This window comes from Zonotrichia leucophrys, chromosome 6 (assembly GCF_028769735.1).
Source record: "Zonotrichia leucophrys gambelii isolate GWCS_2022_RI chromosome 6, RI_Zleu_2.0, whole genome shotgun sequence".
NCBI lineage: Eukaryota > Metazoa > Chordata > Aves > Passeriformes > Passerellidae > Zonotrichia > Zonotrichia leucophrys.
In genome coordinates, this window is record NC_088176.1 from 17885413 (window position 1) to 17900703 (window position 15291).

The following is a 15291-nucleotide window of genomic DNA, read 5'->3' on the forward strand; positions in this document are numbered from 1 at the left end:
TTGGTGCACTCAGTTATTTCAAAACCTTTTTCCTACTTCCCAGGCTCTCCAGCTGCCCTGCATTCCTTACTGCCCCAGCTTGAGGCAGGTACCTGCATGTTCAGCAGCAGCTGCCTGCCACCTGCAGGCATCAGCATCATCCCCAATTTTTTTTCCCACCTCTGCCTTGAATTCATTACCAATGGTCTCAAGTTATCATTTAAGGAATAAGATGGCCATTTAAAACAGCAGCATAATCAGATGCACAATGTGAGAGAGAAGCAGTAACAGTGACTGAGCTGGAAAAGCAAGCAGTCTGACAGGGAGCTGGAGGTACAAGGTCAGTCATCACAAAAATAAACCTTAATGGGGGTGGTCTAATGGTTGTAAGTAGAACACCAGAAAACAACATTCAATCCCATTCAGTACTAGTAGCAAGCAGGGTATTTTATTACCCTTTTTTATTTCTACCCAAATCATAGAAGGCTTTCACTAACAGCCCACACCTCCCTTATATTGCATTACCTCCTGTATGTATCCAGTGCAGACTGCTCCTTTTAGTTCACACTCCAAACTCAAGCAAGTTAACCAGCAGTCCTGGCCCCTGCTCGTCTGGTGTGTCTGGTGTTCACTCTCCCAGTTAGCAGGGCTCAATTCTTAAGTACTTAACCTTAGGTAACTGCTAACAAACCTACCTATCCCAAACTTGCAGATCCAGGATAGAATCATGAGATCTGTAACACTGCACAATGTGGTATCCAAAATAAAATTAAGTCTTTTTAATATGCAAAGAAACTCTATGCACTCAAAATGAGGAGTGAAACAAACCAGTTCCAGACTGGCTGTTGTGCTCCATCAACATCTATGGCTCTCGTTCATGAGGAATAAATTTCAGCTGCTTCTGAAGATGAGCCACTGCAGTAAATAAACCTGGCAAGAAGCTGCAAACAACCCAGTTCACACTAAAATGCACTACAGTGGGATGTTAACCTCAAGTGCAGCAACCAGAGCATAATGCTAAATTCCTGACATGGGCAATTATGCAAGAAATGAGATCCACTTTTACACAGCTTTGAAGAACGCTATGTCTTTATGTGAAGAAGATGATAAACCTTTTCCTACCTTTCCTGTTTCCATACTCTTCTCCACCAATGCATTTCTCCACAGCAAGCACTGGAGACTACACCTTATTTTGCAGACATTTCACTTGTTGCAGTCCCTGATTTAAATGTCAGCTTTCTTAGCAAGTGTTTGTCTGGTTATTGTTAATTAAACATGACAGGAGGTTCCTGGAATAGATAAAGTTTTACCACAGCTTCACCTGTGCCATCCTCCCAGCCTGGAATATCCCTTCCAGTATTATGCAGGCAAAAAAACAAAACGGTAAAAACTTTTCAGTGAAAAAACCCCAACATATGCTTTAAAAAAAAGCAAAACAGCCACACTTCAGAATAACAAAGAAAACTTCGGTAGTAGTGGCATTTCTAACACAAAAAGGAACATGAATTAATAGCTTAATGACTCATCTACATTCACATGAGAGTTCCACTGAAGGCAGCAGCATTCAGGAGTGTTTCAGTCCTGAGGCACCAGACAAATCCTGGGCAGAGCAATGACTCTCTCTGGCCTTGCTCTGTAATAACATTATCATGGGAAACTGGCTGCACTTTATGCTGATTTATGCAAATAAAGAAGAATATTTCTGAGTTCCCTACCACATTCCTAGAAGCACATTCCACAAATTGGTGACCCAGATAAACAAAGCTGCCTGCACTGTGGTCACAGTCCCTCTCCCTTGAAACTGGGCACAAAGGCACCACCAGCACAGCTCAAAGGCAGCTGCAGTTGTTAAGGAAGCACTGAAACCCTGCTGGAAGTGACTTTTGTTGGGACTTACCTGTGGGAGAAGTGCCAGTGCAATGGGTGCTCCAGGCATCCAAGTCAGCTCTCCAGAAGTCAGATCCTTCAAGCTTCTGCAAGATGCAGTGCTGAGAGATTCTCCCTTACACCAGGCAGCCCAAGGCTTACCTCTTTCAGCAGCACAGCTCTCAGCTGTATTTCCAGGAATTAAGGTGGCTGCAGCTGGCAGCAAGGGAGCAAGAATGGATTCCCACTGGTCACAAAGACCATGAATATTGTTATCAGTCAGTGGCACATCCAAAGTCCATGGGAATGAAGAAATGGAAAAAACATGTCACTTTGCCCACAAGTGAGCTCACACACAAGCCAGGATAGTACCATTAAAAAACAGATGAATGCTCAGGAAGGACTCTCACTAATAAGATTACAAGTGCAGCCCTAGTATGCAATCCATATGAAATCCACTGCAGGCTGGCAATGAAGAAACATTAAATGCATGGTGGTCAAACTTTTTTTTTCTTTTTTATTTAAAATATCATTATAACCAACTGACATACTAGATAACAATGTATACATTCCAGTGGTGCACATGTAATGACCTATGGCATGAATGAGTTAAAAAAACCCCACAATGTTCTCAGTAATGCCCACCAACAGCTTATTTGGAGGGAATAAAGGAAAAGCAGAAAAAGGTATCAAATGTGGGGAAGAAAAAAAAAATTAGTTTTCCCCAGTATTTTTAATGGTGTATCTTCCCCTTCGTATTTCTTGGGACATAATAAGAATATACTTCAAGAAGGGCAGAAGGAATGATCACAATAATTGGGGTGGGATTTTTTTCTCAACTTTAGTAATAAAAGTTAAAGAACTCTCAAAAATAGACTAGATATTGGGCCTACAAAAGTAATTCATCTGTATGCAAAGCTTACCAAGAATTATTCCTTTTGTAAAATGTAAAGGATGAGCTGACATTACTAGTAAGCTATTTTTACCCTACAAAACCAGACTACAGTAATAAAATCACCAATTTACAGCTAACACAATAATCTAGATGTACATTACTGTACACAGGCTATATATACATTACACATGAACATCCTACGTGAAATAGATAAGAAACATACTGATATTGTCTCAACATTGGCCAATAGGTTTGTTTTTCTAAAGGAGGTGTATTTTCTATTCACATTCAGTGTAGTTCCAATAGCAAGGGTTAGCTTTGCTTACTTAAGAAACGTAGAAAGTTTGTGTGAGGTAGATCAAGAAAACCTAGCTTAAATTTTGAACTGCAGAAATAGAAACACAATGTGATCTGTAACACAGACATACAAAGAGAAGGGAGTGAGAGACCATTTAAAATACTATTATCCAGTGCCCTTAACTAAGAATATATTAAATTAATTGAAAATTCGGGTAGGCAGTACAGTCTTATCACATGCTTCAATAAAAACCTCTTTCTAATTCTGCTGAAAAATACAGACAGGCTCTCCTTCAACTGCTCCAAACCACTGACAGGAAAATGAAATGTAACAGTATGGACAAGCTGCTGTCAAAAGCAAATAACAATATAGCTACAGACTGTAATTCACTCCCTTTAGCAACTTGAAAAAGTAAGACAAAGTATAAGCTGAACCTTCTTCTCCACTTTTGCCCATGATCTTTATCAAAAAACATTTATTGTCATACTCTTCAGATTATTGGCTGCGTAGGACCATCCTCCTGTAGGAGGTTTTTGATGTTTTCCTTCATGCACTGCTGAGCTGAATGCTCCATCCATCCATCCCCTACAGAGCCCTGGCCCTGGGCAGCAGGGCCCTACTGGCATGCTGGTGCTGGGGACACAGGACACTCCCACCACACCACTGGTGCTGATGCTAGGTCCACCTGGAATTCCTGCCTGGAAAGATGCTGCTGCATCTCACATAGTGAAAGTTCTTCAAAGCTAAAAGCCCAAGCTTGGCCAGGGCAAAGTGCCACATCTGCTCAGCTGAGCACTGACCCAGGGATGAGCATGTTCCACCAGGCAGTTGTGCTCGGGCAGCACAGCTGCTCACACACACCAACACATCAGCTCTGAGCCACTGACTTGCACCAACAAAGGGCTTCCCAGCACAGCATCCCAGTACTCTCTAAGGGTACTAATTCCCCCCCAACCATCTCTATTTCAAGCCCTTGAACAACCTACTTCTACAGGAGGAGGGAGCTGCTTTACCCATGGCACAGCTTTGCCCATGAAAGGCAGACATCAATCTCGCTATTACTGCCCAACTTTGAACCTCACCTGAGATAAGGGAGCAGACAGCTCATGGTAATTCAATCCATATCAACTCCCAGTGGATTGGAATGGCCTTAGAAAGTTGCATGCACTTTAGTGAAGCCTGTTGTCTTGAGAAGATTCCAAATCAAAGTCTAAAATAAAACTTACCAATATTTTAAAATTGTACAGTGTATTGTATAGCATATAATCTAACAATAGACAAAGACAGCTGAATTCCAGTTACCCATTTGTTTGCTATCTGTGGCAGTGTACATCTATCTGAAAAAAATTTATATTTCAACAAATAAAAAGGGAAGTTAAGACTAGGATGCTGTTGTGATAATTTGATTACTGAATATGATTTTGTCTTTGAAATCTGCCATCACTTTAATTTGCCTAAAATGCAAACAACTGAAAAAAAAGAAAAAGCAACACTCCTGTGAAGATGGTGCCAAAAGTGAACTGTTGCCACAGGCAAAGCTCTGACCCTGCTGAAGCAATACCTTTAAGCACAGCTTGCACACACATTGCAACAGGCTGCAGTGGGCAGTTCCACACATTCACTAACTTTGCCTTGAAAGAAGAAAAGCTCAGTTCTCCTTAGCCCTTATCAGCTCAGTTCAGTTACTATATATTTCAGAAACTGGAAAGCAATAGCAAAAAATATTTTTAAGTTTCAAAATATTTCAATCATCACTGCAATCCAGTGGGGTCTAAAATAAATTTAAATAGAGACTAGATTTACCAATTTATTTTTAACAGCACTGAGAGGCATCAGAAGTTACTGTCAGTCTTAACTTCATTACACTGTGCAGACCACACTATCACTTGACCCTATAAAACAATGGAGTACTTTTGTTTGACCAAAACTTTTGGCTTAATTCACAGCTTAAACTTCGATAAAAAAAATTACAAAATAGACTGTTCCATTGGTCTCTGTTCAACATATTCTACATTCCAGTGCTAGATGAATCCAAACTTGTCCCGCCTGTTCTGAGATAATATACAATTTGGCAGGATCTTGCAAAAATAATTGCCTTAATACATGTGGCTTAGGAAGGCAATATTAAAATATTAGATATAAACAAGGAAAGCAAAATTACATGCACACAGCACTTACCAGCAGTCTAGCCAGGCCAGGAAACAACTGTGCAGTTTGTCAACTTAGTTATCTTTGAGACATTACCATTCCTTGCAACCCTGCATGTTTTTCAAAAAGACATGTTGGACATCGACATTACTACCACTTCTGTTTTTCTAATACTTACTGCAAAAACAAATTTTCCTCTTTCAGTTAAAACTTCAAAAAGATGCTTATTTAACCCAACAAGCAGAAGGAACCACACTGAAGACCACCAGTCACTCCTGGATGACCTCTGCAGGCAGTTACATTATTTGCTTATGCTCAGTGCCTGGCAAGACTTCTGTATTTTTTATGCTCATTTTTGTGAGCTTTACTAATTTGAATTCCTCTTCACATTCTAATTCACTAGACAAAATATGCATCTACACAAGGCAATCAATTATACAGCCTAGCTTCACTAAAAATCTGCATTTTCCAAAGAAATAAATTCTGAATGATTGTTTAACTCATACATAAACTTAAGTCAGTTATACATAAATCATTCTGTAAATATAAAATGTAAACAGTTAAAATACTTCTGTGAGGAGCAGCACCATCTTACATGACTATTTATTAACTGTTCTATATATCTCAATATATCTTTTGTTTAAAAAGTGTATTGAAACTTGGAGCTTCGTTAATGAAAACTACTGAATATTTACGACTTAAAATGAACCACTGCTAAGATTTCTGCTACACTGATCTCATGGTGAAATGAAAGAGATAAATATTAATTTATACAGCACTACTTCTCCCCCCTTTGGATGGCATATATTGCTCAATTAATGCATTAGCTACAGAAATCCTGAGGTTCTCCTACCACTTCATGGTTTTTAGCAATCAGTTACTTTTGGTGGAGAAAGAGTAGCTGAAGTTTTGCCCCTATTGCATTCATGTCATTCCCTCTTTGACCCAAAAAGCACTCAAAAAGTACTTGCCTTAGTAGACAAAACTAGTAAGAACCAGAACTCCCAAGAATCACATCTCACATGACAGTATAGCTACAGCATATTGATATTCCCTCTTGTCAGTCTAAACATCCTGGATGCACTTCATTTTGTGTGTACAAAAACAGGCTACGAGCTAGAAGTAAACAGTTTATTGGCATTGCAATGTATTATTCATGAAGTATCCTCATGTTTTATGGTGATCACAAGATTTGGCATGCCACAACTCTGCAGAAAACATGACATTACTCTGCTAGGCTGGATATTTCTGCAGCTTTGAAGATATGCTTTGCTTTCTTAAGTTCATAAACCCATTCAGATAATGTTACTTTGCAAAGGCTTTTTCTGTTTCTCTAAAAAAAACCTCACTAATTGTTGCTTTTGCTGAAGTACTATAGGCAAGTGGCCAAAATAAAAGAGGATTTTGTTCACTATCCAGCACCACAGTAGTATGCCTGAAACTACAGCTGGCTGCACTGAATTCTCTCCCCCTCCACCTGGGACACAGATGTATGACCAAGCATAAAACTTTGAAGGATATCATGAACAAAACATCTGGAATAAATTCTAATTAAAAAATTGAAAACCTATAAAATCTTAAATAATTCATCATATGGTAATGACCACAACATTAATATGTGCTTTGATAAAACAAATCTTACAAATTCAGTAAAAAAAGATCAGCAGCATAATAGTAAAGCAAATATGCAGATTTTAAAACGACAATAAAAATTACCAGGTTTAATATTTTACAGTTAATTACAGCAAAAAAGTGGCTGCTTATAACACAACTTACAGTTTGAAATTACAGCACTTTATGATGAATTCCATGATTATTTTTGAAAAAACACTCAAAAATACCACCAAATTTTAAAAGTGCCCTATTAATGACTAAAGGGACCCCCCTCCCACCCCCCAAAAGACCAAGTAGTCATCTACAGCAACCCAGAGGTCCAGCTGAGGTTTCTAGACTGCTGTCTGTATCAGAGGCCAATGTTGGATCTGTTGACATTGAAGACACATCGTTGACAGATGATGATGAAGATGGGTGTTGAGAGCCACTGATCACTGCTGCACCTGTGCTATGAGAAACAAAACAGCAAATCAGTTGCAGATACAGTTGCACAGTTCAGGACTTGCATTAGTCTGCCTATTCCTAATGGCTGTTACTTTTCTGTTTTGGCAAGTTTGAAGAGATGTGTCTCAATCTACCATCAAAATAAATAAAATCCACAAGTCTTTAACGTGGGGCTTAATAGATGGTGTGTCAGGAACTGAAATAAATGAAATATCAGTTATACAGGGACAATGATATGGGGATTGAACAGATCAGTAAAATGATGTCAGCCCTGAATATTCCACTCAAATATACAACGTCTCAATTCAAGAACCCTATTCTTGAGTTAGGGTTCTTTGATCAGCTTTACTCCCTCCTGACCTAAAACTCAGTGGAGCCTTGTACTGTGCTTTTATTGTAACCAACCTAAAGGGGCTGGCTGGCCACGTATAACCCCGTTCTTGGTTCTTTCCTCCAGGTCCATGACTTCCTTGTATATCAACTCTGAAAATGCAAAGAAGGAAAAAAAATGAATTTGCAACCCAAAGACTAGATCAGTAATACATCTCCTATTAAAATGTCCACTAAATTTCACAGGTCTATTACTGTGAAGAATTAGTTTTGAATAACAGATTAAACAGATTATAGGCTACACAACAACTGGCAAGTGATATAAAAAAGTACATTCTTTTCTGTTGGATCTGCAGTGGCCTGGGATGCTTGAGAACACACTGGCATTGCTCTAGGGCTCTTTTATTCAGGCTGCTTGGAGACCTGAGGCTAAGCTGAGTCCTAAGGCCCACTCAGTTTTTATCAATGATTTCTTTGGTAAGGGAAACTCGATCAGCAGTCTTTGAAGGAAGAGCCAGGACCACTTGAAGACTTGTCCTTCTAGGTCAGCATAACATACATAGCTCAAGCTTCTGCATCTTTTTCAACTGTAGCAGCTTGTCCAGAAGAGTTACCCTCCCTATAAATGCTGTCCTATGGACTGCAAAAGGTGACTGAGATGAACAGGTCTTTAGTTCACTTCAAAGGTTCATCTCCTTTGCTTGAATTGTTTGTGTCCCAACAATTGAGAGTCTGTGAAGCACTGGTCTGTTCCCCTGACATCCAAGAAGATGAAGTAAATAGTATTAAGTTGCTCAGAAGAACTTCAATAACAATAATCACTGGGGCCCAGCATATTCCCAAAAGGCTTATTATACTTCAAATGCCTTTCTTACCTTTCCACTCTTCTATTGTGTGCTCCCTCTCATCTAACTGCTTATCTGGTATCTTTGGTGGAGGCTGAAAAACAAAACTAACTCATCATAGAGTAATCAAAAGGGATATAGAACCAGTATAAATTAAAAATGAAAGTAACCATTCAGAAAATGAACCTCATTTAAAAATAATATTTACATCATTTTATATCTGCTCATACTTGGACTTATCCTGTTTTTTAGATGCTACCACATTTAAAGTTCTTCTGATTAACAAATTTGCTTACATTACTGTAACAGAGAAACAGTCTGGTAGAAGAGCTCCGAAGTACAGTAGTCTCTATCACAAGCAGCTTTTTTAGCTACTGTCAATTACTAAATTCTCTATCTAGCCATTACAGAGCAGCAGAACTATAATTGCTCTGTCTAAATCAAATAGTTTTTTCTATTCTTAGTGGCCATCACTGAACTTTTCTTTTTAAAAAAATAACTTTTCTCATAAACTGAAATTATCCTTCAACTTATTTCTCAAGGAAAAAATTTACATTAATCCCTTTGTTCATTAGTTTTAATAACTGAAAGCTCAAGATCTTGTATTCAGATTTTGCTGAAACACTTATTTCTAGTTGAAGAATAGTATCAATTCGTACAACTGATGAAAGCATTTTGCTTCCCTAAGAATAAATACCTCAGAACCCCATTAAGGGCAATCAAATCACACTGAAACTACTGAAGCTCAATACATTAGAACCTTATAGAAAAGATTTCAGATGCATGACTACATGTTCAGGAGATGATAGGCAATTATACACCAACACAGAGATACACAAACATAGAGACAGGTACCTCAGCCCATTCCTGATGCTACTTCTAATAAGCACATTTATCATTGTCAATAAAAACAATTATGGCTCAGTTAAGCTTCTAATGAAACGTGCAACTATCTTTTGTCAAGAAGTTGTTCCAAGCATCACAGCAAGATGGTTTCATACAGCAGATTGCCAAGCAGAGAACTAAACCAAGGACTTACAGCTTCTGCTTCTGATGGATCATACCAAACATTGATGTATGGGTGCTGCAGGGCTTCATCCACAGAGATTCTTTTAGAAGCATCTATAACCAGCATTTTTGATAACAAATCTCTTGCTTGACTTGCTGCAAAAATAAAATTTTCTGTTTAGATTACTCCCATATACAGAACACATAACACAGTGTTTCAAACTTTTAAAGAGAAGGGTCAGAGTAATCAAGTTCTAATTACATATCTATGCAACCCTCACATAATATAAGGTTTAGGAGAGTGGTCCATTTGATGACAAAAAAAACCTGAAGAAAATGACCCAGGTGGGAAAGGGGTCAAACATGTTTCATTATCCATTTTCAGCATACAGTGTCCCTTGCTGTGACAGCCTTATGTGAAACAGCTCAGGTGGCAGTGCAGCCTTGTCTCAAATAGCAGCAGGCAAGCACCTACTGCCCCTTTGTCACACGCTTTTAGTCACAGAGAACACGGTGAGAGATTCCACTGAGTAGGTGGCCTTTAGAACCAGAAAGTCTCTGAAGTAACTATAGGGTATCTATATATTATGAACATAAATTCTTTATTCTCATCCCTAGAGAACAAAGATCTGCTCTGCCTACACAACTTCTATTCCAACCTCCCCCCATTCTTCTCTAAACTGCTTTGGCATCTGCCATTGAGAAGAATATAGATATTTACATGTCTTTATAAAGACAGCTCCAAGAATAGAAGCTGTCTCATGAAGATATGAAAATGGAGGCAAACACATGTCAGCACGTTCATCCACTCCCATGATATAAATATGTAGAACCTAAGCAGGATGATTCTATAGTGAACAAAACCAAGCTACATTTCTGCTCAATATATCAAAGTTTTAAAACTTTTAAAACATACAACACACAGAAGACAGACCTTACCTTTAAGTTTATTGTGTTCAGAGTCAGCTGGGAAAAGGACATCTGGAAAGAGTTTTTCAAAACTATATCCAGCATATTTAGGTCTGTTCTCCACGTAAGTTCGGACTGTAGGCTGTAATTTCTTCATAAATTCGGGGCATGGTGTTCCTAGCTGCTCTATAACTTTATTCCATTGATCAATATCTAAGGTTATGCAGCTAAGAAAAACACTGTGTCTGGTTTTCAGCTACAAAGTTATGTTAAAACCACATGAAATAACCAACAGAGAAAACAGAGGAAATTATAATAAAGTATCAAGTTCATCATCATGACTTAGGACTACTTTCTTACATGGTGAAACAAAGCAAGACTATGACAGTGTAGTCAAGGCAACATGTATTTCACTCAAAATCATTATTGGCTAGAAAAGGATATAATTCTGAGAAACAGAATATTAGAAGACTCACAAAATATTTAAATACTACAAATTTAACTTAAGTCCTTGTTTGGGTCCTGGAGAACTTGCTCCCTGATCTGAACATACATTGGAAGCAGTCAAGCTACTACACATCACCAAGGCACTCCTGAGAATGACCCCAAGTGGGTGCTTTGTCCTTCATTCTCATCTTGGTACCTCAGCCCAATCCTGGGCAACCTCTCACCAAGGATGTGCAACACTCAGCACCAGTGGGCAGACAAAGGACCAAGGCCTGGCCCACACAGGTCAGTGACAATATTGTCAGGGACTTGAATGAAGTTAAAGAGTTTCAAGGATGCATAAGGAACATCTTAACTGAGAAGTTCACACACTGTAAAAGGGAGACTGACCACTTCAGGGCAGAAGTATTTAATATATTTTACTGAAACAAAAGAAGTAAAAATTGGTTCAGGAATTCCTAGTTGCAGATGGTTAAATACTGGGGAAGAGCTCAGATAAAATTTTATATATACTAATTCAGATTCTCCCCAACATTTTCTCTGTGGCTGCCATCAAAGACTGGATACCAGGCTACCCAAATCAACAGTGGGTTGAAGCAGGCCCTCTCTTATACTCTTAAAACTCAACAGCAGATCTCTATATAAGGATTCCCAAGCTCTGCTGAGCCTTAGTACAGGCCTTGACAAAAGAAACTATTTACATTGTATGGCACCAAGTCTAAATTAAAAAGCCATGCCAGCAAACTAGATGCATAAAGCAAAGCATGGTGCAGCTCATGCAATGACAGAGCTGTGTGAAAGTAAGAGTACTCTGGATTTCCTTACCATGGCTCAAAAATCTCCACCCCATTTTCACCCCTAAATGGTACTACATCAAATTTTAAACAGTAACCTGTACCAAAAGCAGGAAACATTTCTGATGACATCTAAACAAGACACTCTGTAAGTAATAATAAAACAAATAGGATCTCAAAGTCCAATGATTTTCACTAATTTTAGCAAGGATCTAGAAGTTTTAGTTCTGTTTGTTTGGAGCAGACTCTGTGTCTGAAATACTGTTCACAGGACAACCCATATAGACACCACCAAACCATTCACGGAATAGAAAGACAGAAATACCAGATATTTCTGAAAGCTCCTTGCAGGATCATTTCTGCACACAGAAAATAAATCTCGAGAATGTAACTAATGAAGATGGTTAGGAATTTTGGTAAACATTCTCTATAAACGCAAAGAATAGTAATTACTGTCATGCTCAGGCACTAAACAAGATTAGTAAATTACTACATAAAAATGAATTCCGAAGTAAAACCAATGCATGTGAACCAAGAAAACACCCTCTAAACAAAAAGAAGTCTGTCCTAATTGTGACAACATTCAAAAGTAATGAAGAGGGACTATATTACACTGGAAAAAGAAAAGACGAGGGGAAAAAAATGAAAAGAAAAAATAAGGCTGTTTGCCCAAGTGGTATATAATGAACTTGCAAACTGGTATTTGAAAAGGCAGTTTAAAACCAGTATTTTAAAAATTAGAACTACCTTAATCTTGAATTGTATCACTGCAGTATCTTTTGACCTTTTACAACTACATCTCAGGCCAAGGGTAAGGATACGATCTGTACCAGGAAATAAAACACCACCTTTGATCATTTCTCCCATGATGCACCCAACTGACCAAATGTCAACTGAAAACAAAATGCAATGATATTAACATAAAAGATAGTTATTAAAATAAAATAAATAAAAATATCTAGACACAGACATACACATGAAGTGACTATAAAAAGCATGTGCAATGAAAATGAGTGAAGGTGAATGTATGCTAACTACAGGACCAGCAGAGACTATGTCCTACTGCTAGGTGCAGCCTGAATATAAATGATTTTTTTTTAAGTGTATCACAAGAAAAATCCATGTTCATTTAATAAAAAAAAAAAATTGTACAATATGCATCTTCATGACACAACATCAATAAGAAGGTTAATGACTTCCTAACTAATTCAACCTGCTGCAGCAGCACAAGGATACAGTCCCTTCCTGGAAAGAGGATTTTGTGGCAAACCATTTCGCCCATAATGCACCCCACAGACCATAAATCCACTATGTTTGTAGCACAAAAAGAAGGAAAAGCAAAGCAAACGGTCATTTAAAATTAAAAGAAGCATAACATGACTGCATCCTATAAATTGCAGAGACAGCACAGGAAGAAGAGCAAGTCTTGTATTAACCAATGAAAACAGTTTAACATACACCATGTGTAAGGATTAGCTTTTAACTGTCTCAAATACAAGGCAGAAAAACATCCTTTTGTTTAATATAGTGCTAGAGCAAGAGCTTGAGCAGAGAGAGAGAGACACACGAATCAGGCAGAGTAAAGGTCTTCTCCAAGGCTGGAGGCTTCAAAGCTACCTCTGCCAAGGGAACAGATTCAAGCATCAAAGACAGATTGATCCCTTGAAAGTAATTCCACTGTATTTGTAGGAATAATTCTAAAAGTAACTAAGTAAATTGACTTGTAAAAATATTGCCTATTGAAACAGTTCATGCTTTTTATGAGAATTACATAGGAATTACAATTGGACATCAAGTATTTCCTAGAAGTCAGATTACCATGCATCTCTCTCTCGCTTTAAATAAAAAGCAAACAGAATCAGTAAAAGATCACTTAGAATTTTAGAGGATCAGTTAATGACAATGTTAGTATGCTCCTAGATTTTCAGTTCAAATAATTTGTTTTAAATTGTCTCCAGGTACACTGAAATAACATTTTATACAAAAGAAAAACTTAAAAGCAATTTTTAAAAAATGAAATACGCATTTTCTACATTACCTTAAAATAAATCACTCAGAAGACATAAAGATGCACAAGTTTACTTTGTACAGGTAAGCCAATTTCTTTTGCAGTTACTTTCAGAAAGTATTGTTAATTCCATATGCAAAACTTTCTTGAAGTCATAACAATGAAATTTTATTATTATAAGGACTTTTATGTCAAATATGACACTGGATTTTCAATTAAGCAGATAAGAGGGGGATTTAAGTGACAACAATCTTATAGTAAGAATTATATGTGAATGTTCTGAAGGAGCTCAACAATGTCAAGCAAACATTATTGCTTCTTATTTTTCAATATTTCTTCTCCTTTATTTATTAAAGTTCCTCTAAAATAGCATCTAGATAATATGATAGGAGATCAAAGTTGTGCATATTAATAGGTCAAAATTAAGGGCCTTGCTCATTTAAAAAATATTATCAACAGCTTAGTTTAGTGCTCTTTTTCCTTTAAAAACTTTTTTTCAAATACTTAAGTACATATTATTTGGCTTAGAGACCCAAAGAAGCCAAGTTTTGCATTTGACTTTTTAAATAAAATTCTGAATGTTGACTTTTTGATCTTTAAACAATCTGCTGCCATCACAACCCAAAATATACCCAAATCTCTTGTAATTAGCTTGTGTCCAACACGATAAAGTTACCATGCTTCTGGTATCCCTACAAAACCAAACTCCAGATGTTTTGTGGTGTTTTGACTTATTGCTTTCTATAATCAAACAAAAACCTGTCTAATTACATTCTCTGATTTTGTAGCAAGCTGAACCAACGATACTGTGAATACTTTCACAGAAGACTAATGAAGAAGGTTCTGTCATGCACACTAACAATCCAAACAAATAAATATCTCAGTCTTGCAACAGAGGTCCACTCTCATTCCTCTGAGCTGGCTTTTTTTCATTGCTAGCACCATTCACAGACAGCCTGAAGTCCCTTGCTGCAATGGGATGCAGTTGCCAGGCAGGTCTGCAGACTGTGTTAGGAATGCCGAAAAGCAGAGCAAGCTCCAATTGTGTCAGGAGGTGAGGAGCCACACCTCACACCCCCTGGAGACAGCTCAGGGCCTCCATGGAGGCCTGGCAGCAGAGTTTGAGACACACAGGGTGACCTGTGGGCACTGCCAGCCTGAGGTGGTGACAAGGCAGCAGAGTTTGAGACACACAGGGTGACCTGTGGGCACTGCCAGCCTGAGGTGGTGACAAGTGAAAGCAGGGAGCTGCCTGAGCACAGGGACAGCACAGCAGTGAAACGGCGGCCAAACCAGGCCACTCCAATGGAGCATCAGCAATGACAGCACACTTGGCTCTCCTAATGGCTACCAGAGCTGTTTCCTTGCAGGTGCAATGTATTTGATGATGTGTTTCTCTCAAATGACAGATCTTTTTTTATTTTCCTGAAGAAGATACTGAGAGGCAAACTGGTCACAGAGTGAGTATGGTCAGGAGGAAGTGTATGCAAAGTAAAATCCCCCTGGAATTTGTCATGGACCTCAAGAATCTATGATGCATGAACTGTCATCTTGACCGCATTGTCTGCATGCTTGTCTCAAGTATATTATTGAGATTTACTTCAGCAACATTAAGAACTTAGTGCAAAAGGCTTAAAGGAGGCTGATTTTAATAAGAAGCAATGCTATAGTAGGTAATCTTAACTTGTTTGTTCCTCAGTAGACTT

At 38.2% G+C, this 15291-nt stretch overlaps 1 protein-coding gene across 7 annotated transcripts in view; it reads right to left on the reverse strand.

The window, feature by feature from the left end:
* Positions 1 to 2342: 2342 nt before the first annotated feature.
* MAPK8 (mitogen-activated protein kinase 8) overlaps positions 2343 to 15291 on the reverse strand; it is a 37174-nt gene continuing 24225 nt past the window's right edge. For 4 of the 7 annotated variants that reach the window (XM_064716308.1, XM_064716309.1, XM_064716311.1 and 1 more), the window contains 6 exons: positions 12814 to 12885; positions 10367 to 10549; positions 9459 to 9583; positions 8450 to 8513; positions 7650 to 7727; positions 2343 to 7243 (listed from right to left, as the gene is read on the reverse strand). In XM_064716308.1, coding sequence (XP_064572378.1) covers positions 7098 to 7243; positions 7650 to 7727; positions 8450 to 8513; positions 9459 to 9583; positions 10367 to 10549; positions 12814 to 12885 — 668 coding nt within the window. In that variant the 3' untranslated portion in view covers positions 2343 to 7097. Of the gene's footprint in view, positions 7249 to 7649; positions 7728 to 8449; positions 8514 to 9458; positions 9584 to 10366; positions 10550 to 12398; positions 12471 to 12813; positions 12886 to 15291 lie in introns of all 7 variants that reach the window. The other 3 variants (XM_064716312.1, XM_064716310.1, XM_064716313.1) reach the window with 3 other exon arrangements.